Genomic DNA, 16,381 nt, shown 5'->3' with positions numbered 1-16,381 from the left:
GGGACCCATGCCCTGTACCTGTGCCAGCCACAGCCGTGGTGCCCAGGCACTCCTTGAGCCACAGGCAGTAATGGAGCTTGCTTACAGCAGATCTTAAAGCATGGATAGTGGTTCCTTTTCTTCATAACTGTGTCTTATGTCGCAGGATAAATCATTTCCCTTCACCTTGTCGAGGGAGTGGTGCAGCCCCGGCAGTGTGACCCTGCACAGTGTGACCCTGCACCGTGCCCTGGCTGCTCTCTGCCCAGGGGGCAGCAGTCCCAGGACACATTCCTTCCCACCAGCAGCGAGGTCCTCAGTGCTGCACAAGCACGGCCACCCTGAGCTCCTGAGCCAGGCAACGCAGACATTGCACCTTCATGAAAGGGGTTTGACTGAACACTCACCACACATTTGCCTCTGAGAAGCAGGTGGGTGCACATATCTGAGTGCACATGCCACCACCCCTTGGCATGTCAGGTGAGCTCTGTCAGAAGAGTCTCCAAAGAAATAAAGAAGTCATGCTCAGGCTGGTATAAAGAACAGGATTTATTCCAAACACCTTTGGGTACAGACCAAGCAACTTGACTAAAGACAGGACCAGAGCAATCATCCGGGGCACCAGAGTTGCCTAGTACAGGCTAGGGTATTTGGATTTGGGATAGGGAATCTGGTATCCTACTACTAAGCCTGTGATCCATGCAGTGTCTTTGTTCCTTGTACCACAAAATTCCCCAATTCCCATAACTCCTTTTGTTAGTCAGGAGTCTGTCTGGATTAGTATGGACAAACAGAACACTCCAAAACAGGTGCATGATGCAGAGCACAGGGCTGGCTGGGACTGGGACACAGCAGCAGGCTTGGCACAGGGGGCTGATGTGGCCAGGCAGGATGGGGTGGGGGGAAGGGGGGAGCTGCAAAAGCACAGACTGCACTGGCAGGGGTGGAACATCTGCACAGAAAGGCACAGCAGGACTGGAACTGCCACCCCTAGTAGAGAACGTCCTCGAAGCCGAGCAGCAGGAACTGGTGCAGGGCACTGGGCAGATGCAGCTGGGACAGGACCAGCAGCAGCCGGCCCTCCAGGAGGCTCCTGAGTGCGCAGCGAGCCAGGTGCTGCAGGGACCGAGGTCTGTGCCCCAGGGAGAAAAGGGACTGGTAGAAACATGGGTATTTCTACAGAGAGAAAAAAGGACCAGAGGCATGCACAGCTGAAGATATCACCCTGGGACCAGAGGCAGAACCAGACATCCACTTGCCTCACTATGGAGCATCCTCCCCATCCCCAGCAACCCCATCCCTGTGCCTGCAACCCCCCTGGCCAGCCTCAGCTCCACCCAACCCTCCAGGCCGAGATGCCCCTGGCAGAACCCATCAGAGCCTGGGCACGTGTTCCTCAGCAGCAGCCAGCACTGGTTCCCTTACCTGTACCACTTCTGCTGGAACTGCTGCCAGCCAGTCCTCGGAGACGCGCACGTGGCTGTAGCTGTTCACCAGGGCCTCGATGACACGCGGGCAGCTGTGGCAGCACCGCAGCACCTGGCACGGACAGACAGATGCCTTGAGAGGCCACCTGGGACAGGGGCTGGACAGCGTTAAAGGAATAAAGCAGAGATTGATTAAAAGGCCTTCAAGGATGCACCCTGGGCAGTACAAGAGCCTGGCTGAGGCTACACCCAAGATGGACTCCAAGTCACAAGTTTTCATCTTTTTATAAGTTTTGGTCCATTTCCATATTGGGGTTAATTGTCCAATTCCAGCTCCAGGTTATGCAGCCCCATCCTCCCAGTTTGCTCTCCTCAATTCACTGTTATTTACAGGTTTTGGGCCTGAAGCTGGAATGGTGTCCTTGGTTCTGGGGCTGGAAAGGGATTGTTTTGTCTGACTAACTATGAAGAGAGCTTGCTAACACTTTATGTAAAGTTCAGAGTTATACACCAATGCAGTACAGAATCTGGAAAATATGAAAGCTAAAACTTAAGGCATCAGGAGTAGGCGATCATCATCATTTGGCAAGATCCTGCAAGCCCCACTCACCTCCTAAAGTACTGCTCAACCAGATGTAGTAAATCTGCTGAACTCCTGTCCTTCCCTCATTCTGACCCAGGAGAGAAAAACCAGTGCAGGTATGGAGCACCAGAGCATCCCTCCTTGCAAAGAGGAGGGCTGAGCCATCACTCAACGTGCACAGCATGGCTGCCTTCAGCACAACCCACAGCTCCTCCTCAGACACAGGGACCATCGTGCATGGCTGGGGTGATGATCTCCACGTTTCACTGCTGCAAGAAGCTCATAAACACCAACCCTCTGCTTTACACCAGACTTCTTACCTCACATTGCAGTAGTTAGAGCATGAGCCATTCCAGGGCAGGGACTGGCATTCATTTTGTGATCAGACAGAGCACAGCACACCATGCCTCTTTTGAGGGCCACACTGGGGGCTCAGGGATGCGGGATTGTGCCTCTTTGGTGCATGGCTGCAGAGACATCTGTACCGGTGTCTAGAGAGAGCAGTGCTGGGCCCATGTCAAGGGTGGCACAGAACCGCAGAGGACTTCACAGGTATTTTTACAACATCTCTGGTGTGTCCCACACCGGTGTAGGTGCAGGTGACACATCAGTGCCGTGTACCTAGCAACAGTGCAGCCTTTGGAGAGCACCCCACCCAGGCAAAGCCGCACAGAGGCAGATTTCCCTGGCTCCGGGCTGCCACTCCCCATGGCCCAGGCCAGCAGTAGCTGTCAGAGTCTATTCTGGCTGTACCAGTGATCCTCATTATCTGGCGTTAATAGGAGATTAATTAGTGTTAATTGTTGATTTTCCTGTATTTTCCCAAAGGGGAGAGCAATCTGCTGATCTCCGGGCTGGGTAATTATTGCAGTGCTCAGGAATTAAGACAGGAAATTAACCCTTTGTCTGCGGGTGTCTTGCAGAGACAGCAGGAGCTGGAGGGTGTGCCCCTGAGAAGAAACACCTCCAAAGGAAAAGAACCAACAATTTCCAGAGCAAGTAATTATGGAAACTGGGTGAGTGCTGTCCACACAGCTTAGCAGACAAGCAGGAGAGTACTACAGCAAAACACACCCCAGGAGAAAGCATCAGGGATTCCCATGGCAATAACGGCAGTTCTCCCTTCCCAGGCCCTGGGCAGAGCAGGGCAGGACAGCGAACAGGCTGCCTTGGAACAAGCCCGGCTGTGACAGGAGGGCCCACGGGGGCCCTGGTGCTGCTCACAGCCTTTCCCTCCCACCCAGTGCCCGCACCTTGAGGAGGGAGCCCGGCCAGACGCGCACGGCGCCGTGGTTCAGCAGCGCTCGCACCACGAGCTCCGGGCGGTGCTCGCGCTTGTAGGCAGCCACCTGCAGGATATTGTGCAGGGCCGTGTTGCCGCCGTAGTTCATGACATTGACATTGGCACCCCGGGCCAGCAGTAACTCCGCGATTTGAGCGTTGGCATTCTTGCAGGCCAGGTGCAGCGGGTGCTGCCGGTCCCGGTCCTCGGCGTTGACGCTGGCACCGCTCTCCACCAGCAGCTGGCACACCCGGTAGTAGCGGTCCATGTCCTGGGGTTGGTGCTGCTGGGCACAGGCAGCATTCAGCGGTGTTTGCCCCTCCTTGTTCCTCACGTCCAGTCGAGCCCCGTGGCGCAGAAGCAGCTGGACGTGCTCTGCCAGGCCGTGCCGCGATGCCACATGCAGCGCTGTGTCCTGCTCCTCCTCCGTCTGGCTGTTCACACTGGCACCGTGCTGCAGCAGCTGCTGCACACACCTGCGTGGGCCAAGGCGACTTGCTGACCATTCCTCATCTCCACCTCCCAGCTCCCACATCTGTACCATCCCAGCTTTTCCCCAGAGTCCAAAATCCCTGCTCTTCATGCCCTGGAGCACTGTTTTTAAACCGGGATGACTGGCGAGCAGAGATCCTGCCACCGTGTGCAGCTAACTCTGCTCAGACCCCCTAAGTGTTGTCACACCTGGTGCCTGCTCGGATGCACAGTGGATCTGCACAGGAACACCCTGAACATTACAGTGAGACCACTGGCTCCTCAGCTGCACCTGCTAAGGACACGGCCTTGCAGTCACCCGCTGGACCTCAGCGGTGATGCCGGTCCAGGAGCAGGCACCAGGGCCAGCCCCGTTCTGCACCCACCAGCGCACCGTCAGGGGTGAGCAGGGACCCCTCCGGCACGGGATTAGGCTTGAGGGGCGGGAGGCTGGCTACTCCCCCCGGCAGGACTCACCCGATGGAGTCGGAGCTCTTGCAGAGGTGCAGGGGCCGGTAGCCCTGCTCGGAGACGGCCTCGGGGTCGGCCCCGGCGCAGAGCAGCAGCCGCGCGCAGGCGGCGCTGGCGGCCGCGCAGGCCTCATGCAGGGCCGTCCTGCCCCCCGGGGCCAGGTCCACGGCGGCGCCGCGCAGCAGCAGCAGCCGCAGGCACTCCGTGTAGCCGCGGCCCGCCGTGATGTGCAGCGGCGTGGTCAGCTCCTGCTCGTAGCTCAGCGACCACAGTCCTGCGGGGGAACAGAGCTCAGGGAGCCACGTCCAGCCGCGGTGCACAAACACCTGCCCTTTTCCTTGAGGTACATCCCCCTGAGAGACGGCTGTTTCCCCTCAAGGGACATCAAGGCCCTTCCCTGCAAGATGCTGCATTTGGACTGGCTCCAAGGCAGAGATCCCTGGGCGGCTCTCAGGCCACACAGCCGTGCAGACAGGGAGCTCCAGGGAGCTCCAGCAGCCCGCAGCAGACGCTGCTCTGGGCAGCGTGCCCTTCACCTGTGGCTCAGGGGTACACGGGGCTGTTGTTCTCAGGGGCGCAGCAGATGGAGGGTCTGGGGCACGAGCAAGGCTGATGGCCCTGAAGTGGCTGGGCCAAACACCGTGTGTGAAGCACCACAAACACAAGGAACCAGGCCGTAGAGAGGTGTCAGAGCCAACTACCACACACACAGGGGACTCAAACAAGCCCTGAGCAGGGTGCAGACAACAAGCTACAGCAGAGCTGGACATCTAGAGCCTAGGAGAGAGCAAGGGGCTGAAATCTGCCAGCTCTCAAAGATGCTGACCCAGCACAACCCACCGCTGAGCCAGTGCTTTCTGCTGGCTGACAGCCTGCAGATGCTACAGGAAAAAAATCTCCTTAAACTGTGCTTCTTACTGCCTACCCAGACTGAGCTGGAGACACCCAGACTGCATGGTGTGTTCCACACTGCATCCTCTCAGCTCCTTCTTGCAGAGGCAGTACATCACCTGTGTTTTCCAGGGCCAGGTTCAAACTGCAGGGTCTCAAAGGTCTAACTCATTTTGTGACAGCCATCACAGGCTGTCCTGTTGTGACAGGACCATCTCAAAGGTCTAACCCATGTTGTGTCAGTCTGGCACAACCCGCCGTGGGAGCCCACAGCACAGAGCAGGTTGCACACAGAGCATCTCCCAAGCACTTGAGACAATCCCTGTGGGAGGGACCAGGGTTCCTGGATGCACCCTGTGTTCTCAGAAACAGGAATCCCTTTCCACAAGGAACACAGGAGAACCTGACCACATCCCCATGCTCTTGTTCCCATTCCCACTGCTCTGCAAGCCAAGGAGCACCCATAACCCAGAACCCCAGCAGCCGTGCCCCACAGCACACAGACCAGGCTGAGCCCCACTGCAGCCGTGCCCCGCAGCACAGAGCCCAGGCCGAGCCCCACAGCCCAGGCCGAGCCCCACAGCCCAGGCCGAGCCCCGCTGCTCCCCGTACTCAGCCCGCGGGGGTTGAAGCAGTAATTCTTCCACTCTTCGAGGTCACTGGTGTCAAACACAGCGCTGGGGCCCAGATTGTTCTGAGGATCTCCGAGGATCTTGGCTACGGTGCCCTGATCCCCAGCCAGCAGGGCCTGCCAGAACACCTGGGCAGGGCCATGTGCCTGCCGTGTGCGGATGGGCTCCTGGCTCTCGTCTCCTCCACCTGTGGTGCTGCCCATAGCACCCAAGCAGGCTCTCCTCAGAGAGCAGCACAGGACCTGCTGGCGCACCCAGCCAGGCTCTGAGGCACAGCCCCACCAGCAGCCTTGTTTGGGCCGAGAGTCTGCCTGCCAGCCAGCCCAGGGCGTTCCACTGGGAGGAGAACACATCACACCCCTCTCTTTGGCTCAGGCTGGGCACAGCTGAAGTCTCAGCTGTTCTATTCTGGGAAACCTTGTGACCAAACGCTGGGGCCAAGAGGCTGATAAAGGCTCTCCACTCAGGCAGCAGTACCTCAGCAGTGCCCTGCTATGAAGGGGAAACTTTCAGGAAGGGCAGCGGAGCTTGAAGGGTAGAAATGGGGATGAGACATCACTAAGACAACAGAGAGGGAAATGGTGTCATGCTTACTCAGTGTGTTGCCCAGTGCTGCCCAGACCACAACAGCATGAGCCCAGCAGCTCCACACACATCTCCATGCCTTTGTTCACCTCTTGGCTCCACAGATGTCTCCAGCACTGCACACCCATCTACCAGTTGCACCCGAGCCATTGGCACTAGGAAGATTTTTAAACAAGCTACAGGACAGCTAGTTTTAATCAAAGCCAAAGAAATGGTAGAAATAGGTACAAGGATGGGAAAAATAGGAGGCTATTATCCTTTAGACCCTCCCCACTTCCTCCTCTTTCTTGATATCCAGCCTTGCACAGAGCCCCTGCACAGCTTTAGTGCTCCCTTCCAGCCCCCAGACACTCCCCTGGCTTGGCTGCTCACTGCAGTGCTGTCACCTGAGCTGGTGCTTTCCTCTGAGCCCCTGGGCTCACACAGCCAGCCTGCCCACCTGGGTCACAGGAGAGCATGCCCCGCTCACTGGCATTAGCACCGTGCACATATTGGCCACACCATGTGATCTAGAGAACACGTCAAACTGCATGGAAGGCTAGTGGAGTTCAGTCTAATTTTGTGTCATGGAACTACTCAGATCATGCGGCTAAACACCAGCTAAGTGACCCCAACAGACCACCAAGCAACAATTACCAGAGGACCAGAGCCGAGTATAAGACAGGGAACTTTACTCTTCTCAGTAATGAAAATAAATGAGCAAGTTCTATGCCGACAGTATCCAGTTTGCTCTGTGTGTGCAGTCCTCACCTTGTCTAACTGAAATGTACCTACAAAAAGGTAAAGAAAGGGAAGCCCCTGGCAGATTTTCTCACCTGATGGGACCGTCTATTTACTCAAGGATATAAGCAGGTATCCCATGGGAGCCTGAGGTTCCCAGTCACACACCAGGGAGGCAGCAAGTGGTGTAAGTATCAGTGACACCAGACAGTTTACACTTCCTCTGGGCACCTTAAAATGCCAGCAAGGTGATCTGGGAAGGACAAGGTCACTAGAACCTACTGTTAAGGTCACTGAGTTCTGGGAACCTGTCCCTGCACGGTCAGTGAGATACAGAGACAAGCCTCAGGCAGCATGAAGGTTTGTTTTGTTTTTTGTTCTGTATTCCTATCTGACAAATTTGGCAGCACATTTTTGCTCTGTGCTTGAGGAATGATCTGGTTTGGTTGAATTTTTCATGTCTTGAAACTTTGTTGATTAGAGAAATTTCTGCATGAGGTTGTTTCACATTGTTCCATTTTCTCTGGGGCACAAACCTTTACCAGCAGAGAGACTGGCTGCTCCAGTGCCTGCCAGCCTGGCATAAGGCAGGAGTTACCACAGTCAGTCTGTATTTTACTGACACCTTCAGTAAAAGGTAACATCTTCACTTACACAAAAGGTAACACCTTCAGTGATTTCATTCCTAAGTAGACTTAGTAACAATTCAAAACCCGGGTCTTACAAATCTTGCAACTCAGTCAATAATCTTCCCCACTCTCAAGTAGCAGCATGTGCATTGGCAAGCCCACGCACCCTGTTTGTCTCTTGCTGGAGTGGATCCCCACAGAAGGCTGTTGTCTGTCCCAGCACCAGGACATTTGGCCTGCTCCCCTGGGAAAGCAGAGCTTTCATTTCAGCTTTGTCAACAGCTCTTCCATTCTCCTATGGGTGGCTTTTGGCACCAGCCTTCTGTTGAGGAAGCTCTCTCCCAGATTTGCCCTAAACCAGGACAAATACCGTTAAAGGTCTTCCCCACCTGATGCTCTTAAATTCTGGGAGTCTGCCTGCACCAGGTCACCAGGTGACAGCAGCAAGAGCAAGGGCACAGCCAGGCTGCCCAGCACACCTCTGCCTTGGGCACACCTCTGCCCTGGGCACAGCCAGGCTGCCCAGCACACCTCTGCCTTGAACACACACACCAGCTGCGCTGCTTACTGAGGAGCTTACAGACCATGCTGATGAGAAGGCAAGTAAAAGGGACCACAGAGTGTGGAAGCATGAATGGTAGCCCCAAGATGCACCTGGACAAGGTAGAGATGGACAAGTGAGATGTACAGAGGGAAAGAAACACCAAGAATGATCAGCTCCTGCCTCCTGTCACTGAGGAAAGTTTGCTTCCACCATTTTTCTCATAGGGACTTCTGCTCCCCTGGTCAAATCTATGTCACGGAACAGAGCAGCATTCTGGTGCCTCTCCCCCCATGCACACTCCCACCTCACACATATTTCACATCCATCCCAGCAATCTCTAACAGGACAGTCCTGAGGATGTGCTTCTCCAGCAACTCTTCCAGGGGCCCCATTCTCATTATTTCCCAGTAGATCTGCCTCATGCCACCTTCAACAAGCCTGCTACTACTTGTTGTACAGCCTTGGAGACTTCCTTCCTCACGCTAAAGCTGTTCTTCTCAAGTCCTTCTTCCACCACAGGGGATTCCTTTCAATATTTTTCTCAGGTGCCTGAGCCCTGTCCTTGGACCCCATCCTGGGCATTTTCTATCCCCCCATGTCCCAGCCCCTCATACCCACCACGTTTGCTGCTAGTCCAGCGCAGCACATCACCCCTGGTCTCGATGATGAGATTGATGGCTGAGCTCTTGGTGAAGTACTTCCGCACCATGTCCAGGTCTCCAGTGAAGAGTGCATTCTGGACCAGCAGGTCCTGGCACTGCAGTGGCTCCAGGCGGCCGTGCTGGGGTCCCCAGCCATGTGGGCTCGGGCTGTGCTCGCTGTGCTGGGAGCTCACACTGCAGGAATCCTTCCAGGGAGCCGGCTGCAGCCGACGCTGAAGGGCAGGGCGGAGAGGGGAGGTGCAGTCCATCACAGGTAACTCACCAGAGGAGGCTGAGCCACACAGTGAATGAGCTATTACAGCAAAGACCCTCTTGGTCAAGGGCTTGTCCTCTGCAGGCTGCTCCTGGGTTCCAGGTCCCCTGCATCTGGCTGGACTCAGGCAGAGGCCTGAATCACCCAGTATAAATAGCCTGGCTTGGCAGCTCCTCATCACCACCTCCCCTTCTTCCAAGAGCTTATTTTCAGCTGCTGGGTGCAGTCACCAGCACGGACTAGGCACAGAGAGGGGTGGCAGGCAGCCTGGAATGCTCTTTGTTCTTGCTGGCTCTGCAGAGTTCCTGCTCCACACAGTGCTCCTGCTGAGAGAGAGGCAGAGCAAGGTGGGGCAACCATGGCAGGGAGGCAGGTGGGAGAGGGGACTTGGGAAAGGCCTGGATCAGACTTGGGGTCAGAAGTCATGAAGTCCCAAGGACAGAGCTCTTCCCCACAGGCAGGTCCACAGGGACCCAAAGACCCTGACCAGTATGACACACTGCTCTGGGAATCAGCCCCTTCCCGGGCAGCAAGGCTGGCTGCCCACAGGGCTGGGCAGGATACAGAAGGGCAGAGAGGGGAGCCCTGAGAAAAACAGCTTGTACAACACTGTCACATTGATCCCAAACTGTAATCAAGTTCTTTGTGGTGTGACTGGAGGTGCTGATCAAACAGGGAGCCAGACTTTGCTTGTGTTCCTGTTGGCAGCTGTTTCCAGAGCAGAGCAAAGAGTTATGTAAGAACCTTGAAGCTGAAGAGGGTCCATGAACCAGTCCCAGGACTGGGATCATGCCAAACATTCCCATTGCCACAGCACAGCTGCTCTGTGCCAGTGCAGCATGCCCTGGTGCTGGGCTGGGAGCACATTGTTCTCCTGAAGGATGCAGTGGCTGCATCTCCAGCTCCTCTGTGGAACCCACACTCGAGTCTCCTCCAGCCAGGTGAGGGGCTCAGAGCAGCAGCCCTGACTTGGGGAACTCTGAGTACAGGAAGTCTGGATTCCCTAAGAGATGAGGAAGAGGACAAACTAAGAACTCTTCTTTCCTCTCCAACCTGTCTTTACAACTTGTGCTGTTCCTGGAACCAATGCCATCATTTTCACCCAGCTAGGGGCTTGGGACCAGAATTCCAAATGAGCCCCTCTCACTCAGCACTGTTCCCACACCCAAGGCCATCCAGGAAAGGTCCCTGGGAGGAGCACCCTGCCTGCTGGTGTCCCCCACCCATTACCCCTGCTGAGGGCAGGCCGTGTGCTCACACTCAGCATTTCACACACCTGGGTCTGCATGTCCTTGACTGCACCAGATACCCTGGACATTTTCTCCCATTCCCATGGCTAACAACAAAAATTCTCTAAAACCACTTCAAACAAACAAATCAACCCAGGAGTACAAACAAAAAACCCACACAGAAAGGAAAAAACAACAGAAAACAGCAAACCCACAAAACACAAGCAGACTCCTTCAGCATCTCCAAGCCCAGCACCCACAGGTGCCAAGTAGGAAAGTCCACAGGGACACTGAGGGTCCTCAGCTGCAGGCAGAGAAAAGGGTGCCAGAGCCATCTATTTCCTAGCCAGAAGAGCAGGCAGCTGGGTCACTGAGAAAGAGACAAATGTCACAATACAACATGTCTTCAAGTGCACCTGGGGCTTTCATCCTCACCCCACTAATGTTTGGTCACAAGGCAGCACTGAGAAAAACCACAGTGGGAGACCCTGGCTAGGAGAGTCTGAACATGGTCAGGAGGAAGAGGATAAGAACTGAATACTGCCATGTCCTGTATGGCTTGAGGAGGCACAGAGGGTGCCCACAGAGCAGTCAGAGAGAAACAGAAAGAGCAGCAAGGCCACTCTCCCAGCCAGCATTAACCAGCACCCACAGAACTGCTGCTGCTGCTCCATCAGCTCCCTCACACCAGTCCCTCTAGCTCATGCATGGACATTCAGGAGCACAGGCTTGTCCTCAGCTTCAGAGCCAGCCCAGGACAGCTGACACAACTCCCCCAGCAGTGCCCTGAGCACCCCAGCTGAAAGCCCTGGGGCTTCAGGGTCAGGAACCTGCAGTGACACAAGTCAAGAGCTGGTCAGAAAGCGATCACAGGTGAAGGCCAGGAGCCCTGATCAAGAGTTCCATCACCAGGCAAGGCCCACACACCTCCATTCCCATGGACAGCACCCAGGTGCCATGACCTGGCTGTGCCTTATCCCTCACCCCAGAGGACACCACGTCTATCTTGTCACATAAATGTCTCCAAAGGCCAAGCACTGCAGCCATGGTGGGGGAGAGGCATTCAGAGCCTCAGAAGGAGGCTGTGTGGGGAGGGAGCAGCGTGCGTGGAGCCAAGCCTGTAACGAGTTTGTAATATGCATGTGTGGCACGGCCCGCGCAGCGTCATCACAATGGCACAGGCACTTTCCCGCCTCATTGCCTCCCAAATGGATTTTAAATATCATTCCGAGGACACAATTATTTAAAACGCTGAACTAAACACTCACTAATGGGAAAACGGCGTGTGGCCTGCAGCAGCCATTCCTCATGGGGCCACTCTGCCCATGTCATCCTCTCCTCCAACCCCACACCCGGCATGGGGCCACATGGCAGCTTCCTCCTCCTCTTCCTCAGAGGCCAAACAGGGCACCACTGGTACCTGTGCTGAGCCCTGGCCAGCGCACATTCCTTATCTGAGATCACACCTTGTGTCCCCATCCCAGTGCCCTCCAGCCCCAGAGCAGCATCAGGGACTCTGTGAGTCACCACAGGGTTCCAGGTCAGGGTCACCTCACCAGACAGCAGGTTTTCCTGTCTCTGCCCAGTTTGGCATCAGGTAATGCAGGGCTACACTGGGAGAGGACAAGGATGAGAACAAGGATGCCTCCTGACCCCCTTTATATGGCCCTGGAAGTTGGGGTTATGACATAAGATTTACTTTTTCACTTAGTCTGAATACCTCCCACACCCCAGAGCACAATCCTGAGCAGGGGAGATGGAGAAAGCAGCATTATTGTGGGAATCCAGAGCACACAGAGCATGAAAAGAGAGAAAAACCCCAAGGAAACAAACTCTTTGTAGCAGCCCATGCTGGGGAGAACACAGGTGGGGACAGCTCCAAGGATGCTTGGTCCCCATACAGCACTGGCAGCATCAGGGGTGACAGAGCTTCAGGCAACAGTGCTTTGGTGATGGGGCAGTGCCTGCCTGACCTTTGAGCATGCCCCCTCTCCTTTTCTCCACGCAGGGATTCCAGGGCCACCACAAGCTGCCGGCCCTCAGAGACAGCGCCAACCCCAGCCTAAAGAGAAGGGAAGCGACCCAGAGCAGCATCATCCCCAACATGAGTTGAGCACAGAGAGGGGGAGAGTCCATTGCTGGAACCCTGGCTGTACATCAGAGGTTCATATTTTAACAGCTTTGGCAGCACCAGGGCTATCCATCACCAGCTCATTTTCCTCCTCTGCTGTTTGGAGCAGTGTCTGATGAGACACCAGAGCACCACCTGGCAGCACGGCTGCCAAGGGACACTGCATGGCAAGGAGAATGCACACAGGTCTGCACACTCCTGCCAGCCTCCACTGCCCAAAAAGCTCCCTCCCCTCAAACCTGCTGCACTCCTGACAGACCTCAGGGATGCTCTGCCTCCTGCTCCTCCTCTGTGTGAGAGAAAGAGCACAAGCTCTTAAGCCACTGCTCTCTTGGAGAACAGAAAACAGAGCACAGGCACTGGTGATATTTTCATGGATGCTCATTCAGCACTACAGCGCTCTTTTTGAGAGGCTGAAGAAAGGGACAAAGAAAAAAATTGTTTCTAGCCCACAGACATGCATAGCTTAGTCAGAACATAGACGTGGGGCCAGGAACATGCAACATGAGAGTGATTTAGTGTTGCAGCACTAAAAACTTGCTGTGAGATCTGCGAGAACATAGGCAGATCTGGACAAAGACAGACTCTCTGGAGCAAGGCAGCCCCGGCACACTTTGGAAGAGAGCCTACACAAGCTCCAAGTTTTGCTTGTAGTGTAACCTGAGTAGTTCTGAGTTGTTCTCACAGTGACCAGCGCTGTCACTGGGCAGCAGAGCCTAAAAGCAACTTTGCCCACATCTCACAAGCCCAGTGTGAAAGCAGCTGAGCTGAGACATGGCTCTCAGCAAAGTTCATCAGCTAAACACAGGGTGAGCCCTCAGGAAAAGACAGCCTGTGCGACATCCTGTGCAGCATCCCGGGCAGCTCCAGGGGGACTAACTGTGAGGAAACGAGCAGGATTCCTGCACAGCAAGAGAGAAACCCCTCACACAGGAAGGATGAAAGGGACAGTGTGGGCAGGCTCAGCGCAGGACTCCCTCATTGCAGGAGCAACCTGCTCCTCCTTCTGCCCCTCGTGCATCTGCACTCCCTGCCACATCTCCGAGGAATGCAGGGATACAGTAAGAGGATTGTGAGCCCAATCTCCAGCTCCATTCTTCAGGTCTTTGTTGGGAGTGGGGGGGTGAAGAAGGGGATGTGACACGAAGCAGGATGCAAAATTGGAGCACTGGAGAACCAAGCACCTACAGCTTTAAATCCTTACTCCTCTGGGGCTCACCCGGTGCTCGATGCTCTATCAGACAGCTGCAGGAGACAGCCTCTGACTTCTCATAAATCAGCACCTTATCCACAGAGCCAGCCAGGCACCTGCCGAGCGAGCTGGGCTGCCGGCAGAGGAAAGGACACGGGCCCCGGACAGTGCTCCGACCCCAGCTCAGGCAGCCACAGACACCCGGGCAGCTGCTCCGGTCCGAGCCCAGGCAGAGAGACCCGGGCAGCTGCTCCGAGCTGGGCTCCCGCTCACTCCGCAGGGATGGATCCGAGCTCAGGCAGGCAGAGGGACCCATCTCCAGGGCAGGAGCAGAACTGCAGCTCCGGGCTCCTCAGCGCTGCCCATCCCTCAGAGCGCGGCTGAGGAGCTGCTGGAAAGGGAAATAAGCTGTGGTGAATGAGTCAAAAGTAAGGAATGTTTCTCCATTGCCTCCTCAAAGATAAAGGTTTGTAAGTTAAAGTTTTGAACTGCCTCCAACAACGAACAGAAACTGGTTTATTTTAGAAAATGAGGCGCCTCCTTTACTGGCCATTGAAAGAGCTTGTAGGTGATACATGAGGCAAGCAAGTAATAAACTTTTGATACATCAGGCAAACTTGGCCAGACGCTAAGGAGCAGCCAAGGGCATTTTAGCAAGCGAAGACGAGGATCTCCGCACACCTGCTGTTGATAGGAGTGGCTGTGACCTTGCCACGTTCAGCATCCTCTGTAAGCAAGTGCCTTACCTGCCACAGGGGCTGTAAAATCTACAAAACAGAAAAGTCTTTGTTGTCCTTGACTGTCCCGGCTGCTCGTAGGAGGCTTTTCGTGCCCCACCCTGCTGGCCTGGCTCTGCTCCCTCTCTGGCTTGCTTGCCAGCTCTCAGAGGGAGCCCACCAGGGAAAGAACCCATCACAGATCTTCCCCGTTGCACTCTATAAGCCAGCTCTGGACCCATGGTGGTGGTCACCCCTTTCCTGTGCCTTTCAAAATTATTCTTGGGATTTCCCTTCTTTTCTATTTTCTTTGCTTTTCTCTTTTGTGGAGAAAAAAAAAAGTTGAATTATAGTTTTGTTTTCCAACATGTAACCCCATTTACGTTTTAATCTCACTTGCAGGTATGTTTTAGAACCTAGTTCCTTTCCACAGTTATGGATCAAGGCAAAACTCGCCTCTCCTCACCTTCGGCCTCCCACTCTTGGGCTGGACTCTCCCAGGCCTGCCTCCAGCCCATGCGTGCAGCTGAGCATCCCCACAGCTCTCTGCCCCTGGCGCCAGCACACAGCCTCTCCCACAGCACAGCCACCACCAGGGCTAGAGGGAGGAAAACGGATCCCTCTCCACTGCCGTCCTCCAGCCACAAGGAAACAGAGCACCCAGCACAGCCCTTGGCTCTCTCAGCCAGCCCCACTCCACAGCAGCAGGGACGGAGCTGAAGGGGAGATGCTCAGCGCTGCTGCCTCTGTGCCCTCCCTAGAAGCATCACGTACACCCAGGCTGGCCCCCACCAGAGATCAGCATCTGTCACAGCTCATGAGATTCAGCAGCACCTCACAAACTGGGGAAATCCAGGATTGCCCCATTTGCTGTCACCTTGAAACTTAGCTCTGGTTCCTCCTGGTACTCCTACGCTGGGAGTGGCTGTGAAGATAAGACATTAGAACCAGGCATCCAGTTCCACCCTGGAGCTGACAAAGGCACTGCAGCAGGTTGTCCAGAGAAGTTATGGATGCCTAAGCATCCAAAGCCAGGCTGCACAGGGCTTGGAGCAACCTGGTCTAGCAGAAGGTGTCCCTGCCTGTGGCAGGGAGGGGGACCTGGATGGGCTTTAAGGGCCCTTTCCACTGAAAGTATTCTATGATCTCCACCCAGAACATGGACCACATGTTTTCTTCACTCCAGCACAGACCCTGAGGCAGCAGCTCTGTGCAGGAATCCAGGAATCCCCACACATCCCAGAAAGGTGCTGTGCTCATAGGGCAGCCAAGCAGCCACCACAGGGGTATGGCTCTGGACACAGCACTCAGCCCTGTGCCCTGCCCAGGCTCCACGTGGACAGACAGACAGAGAGAAGCATGCCCATGCTCCCTCAGGGCCCGGGATCCCTCCTGTGAGAGGCACTTGGGGATACAGGGAAAGGCAATGAGGGCCATGATGGTCCAAGGCAGAACACAGCACACCCAGCCCTAGCCCAGTTTACAGCCCTGCAAGATAAAGCTCTCTTTAAAGGCACTGGAAGCAAGTAGAGATGATGGCCACATGTGTAGAAAGAAAACAGGTTTTTTTCCCTGACAGTGAAGCTCATTTTTCTTCAGTTCTGCCTATCCCAGAAAAGGAGAAAGTTTGCACCAGAAGGAAAAAAAAACAAAACCACAAAACCAGCAAAACTCAAACTAAACAACAGCAATAACATAAACAGCTAACAAGGAAAAATTCTCATTTGCACAACCCACCAGAAAAAAACCAAACAACCAAACAAAGGACAACAGCTTTGAAAATAATTTATAAATATTAGAAGAACCCTTTACCCACTGCTAATTTGATCCTATTGACCCAGGGGAAATTTAGCATCTCCTCTGACCAGTATAAACTGATAGCTTGGGCAGAAAGACCCACCACAGTTAGGAAGCAGCTGAAGAACAGCAGGAAAGTCAAAGGCAGACGATGTTTTTGGCAGTCAGGAATCTGAAAGCCATAGTA

The 16,381-nt window shown here is 54.9% G+C and overlaps 1 protein-coding gene across 1 annotated transcript; it reads right to left on the bottom strand.

The window, feature by feature from the left end:
- Positions 1–969: 969 nt before the first annotated feature.
- On the bottom strand, positions 970–9,124 carry ASB10 (ankyrin repeat and SOCS box containing 10). Its single transcript, XM_030943589.1, has 5 exons — positions 8,833–9,124; positions 4,220–4,487; positions 3,243–3,747; positions 1,405–1,518; positions 970–1,155 (listed from the first exon to the last, which is right to left on the bottom strand). Exons 1-5 carry the CDS (start codon positions 9,122–9,124, stop codon positions 970–972), a joined length of 1,365 nt encoding a protein of 454 aa, XP_030799449.1.
- Between the last annotated feature and the right edge of the window lie 7,257 nt (positions 9,125–16,381).

This window comes from Camarhynchus parvulus, chromosome 2 (assembly GCF_901933205.1).
Source record: "Camarhynchus parvulus chromosome 2, STF_HiC, whole genome shotgun sequence".
In the NCBI taxonomy this organism is placed as follows: Eukaryota; Metazoa; Chordata; class Aves; order Passeriformes; family Thraupidae; genus Camarhynchus; species Camarhynchus parvulus.
This window is presented reverse-complemented; position numbering and strand designations above follow the sequence as displayed.

Excerpts from the sequence above, each read along its gene's own strand:
- ASB10 (XM_030943589.1), bottom strand. The coding sequence starts at position 9,124 with ATGGACTGCACCTCCCCTCTCCGCCCTGCCCTTCAGCGTCGGCTGCAG. Across the intron at positions 4,488-8,832 it reads CTGGACTAGCAGCAAACGTG|GACTGTGGTCGCTGAGCTAC; the intron begins GTGGGTATGAGG and ends GTTCCCCCGCAG. Across the intron at positions 1,519-3,242 it reads GGCCGGGCTCCCTCCTCAAG|GTGCTGCGGTGCTGCCACAG; the intron begins GTGCGGGCACTG and ends TGTCCGTGCCAG.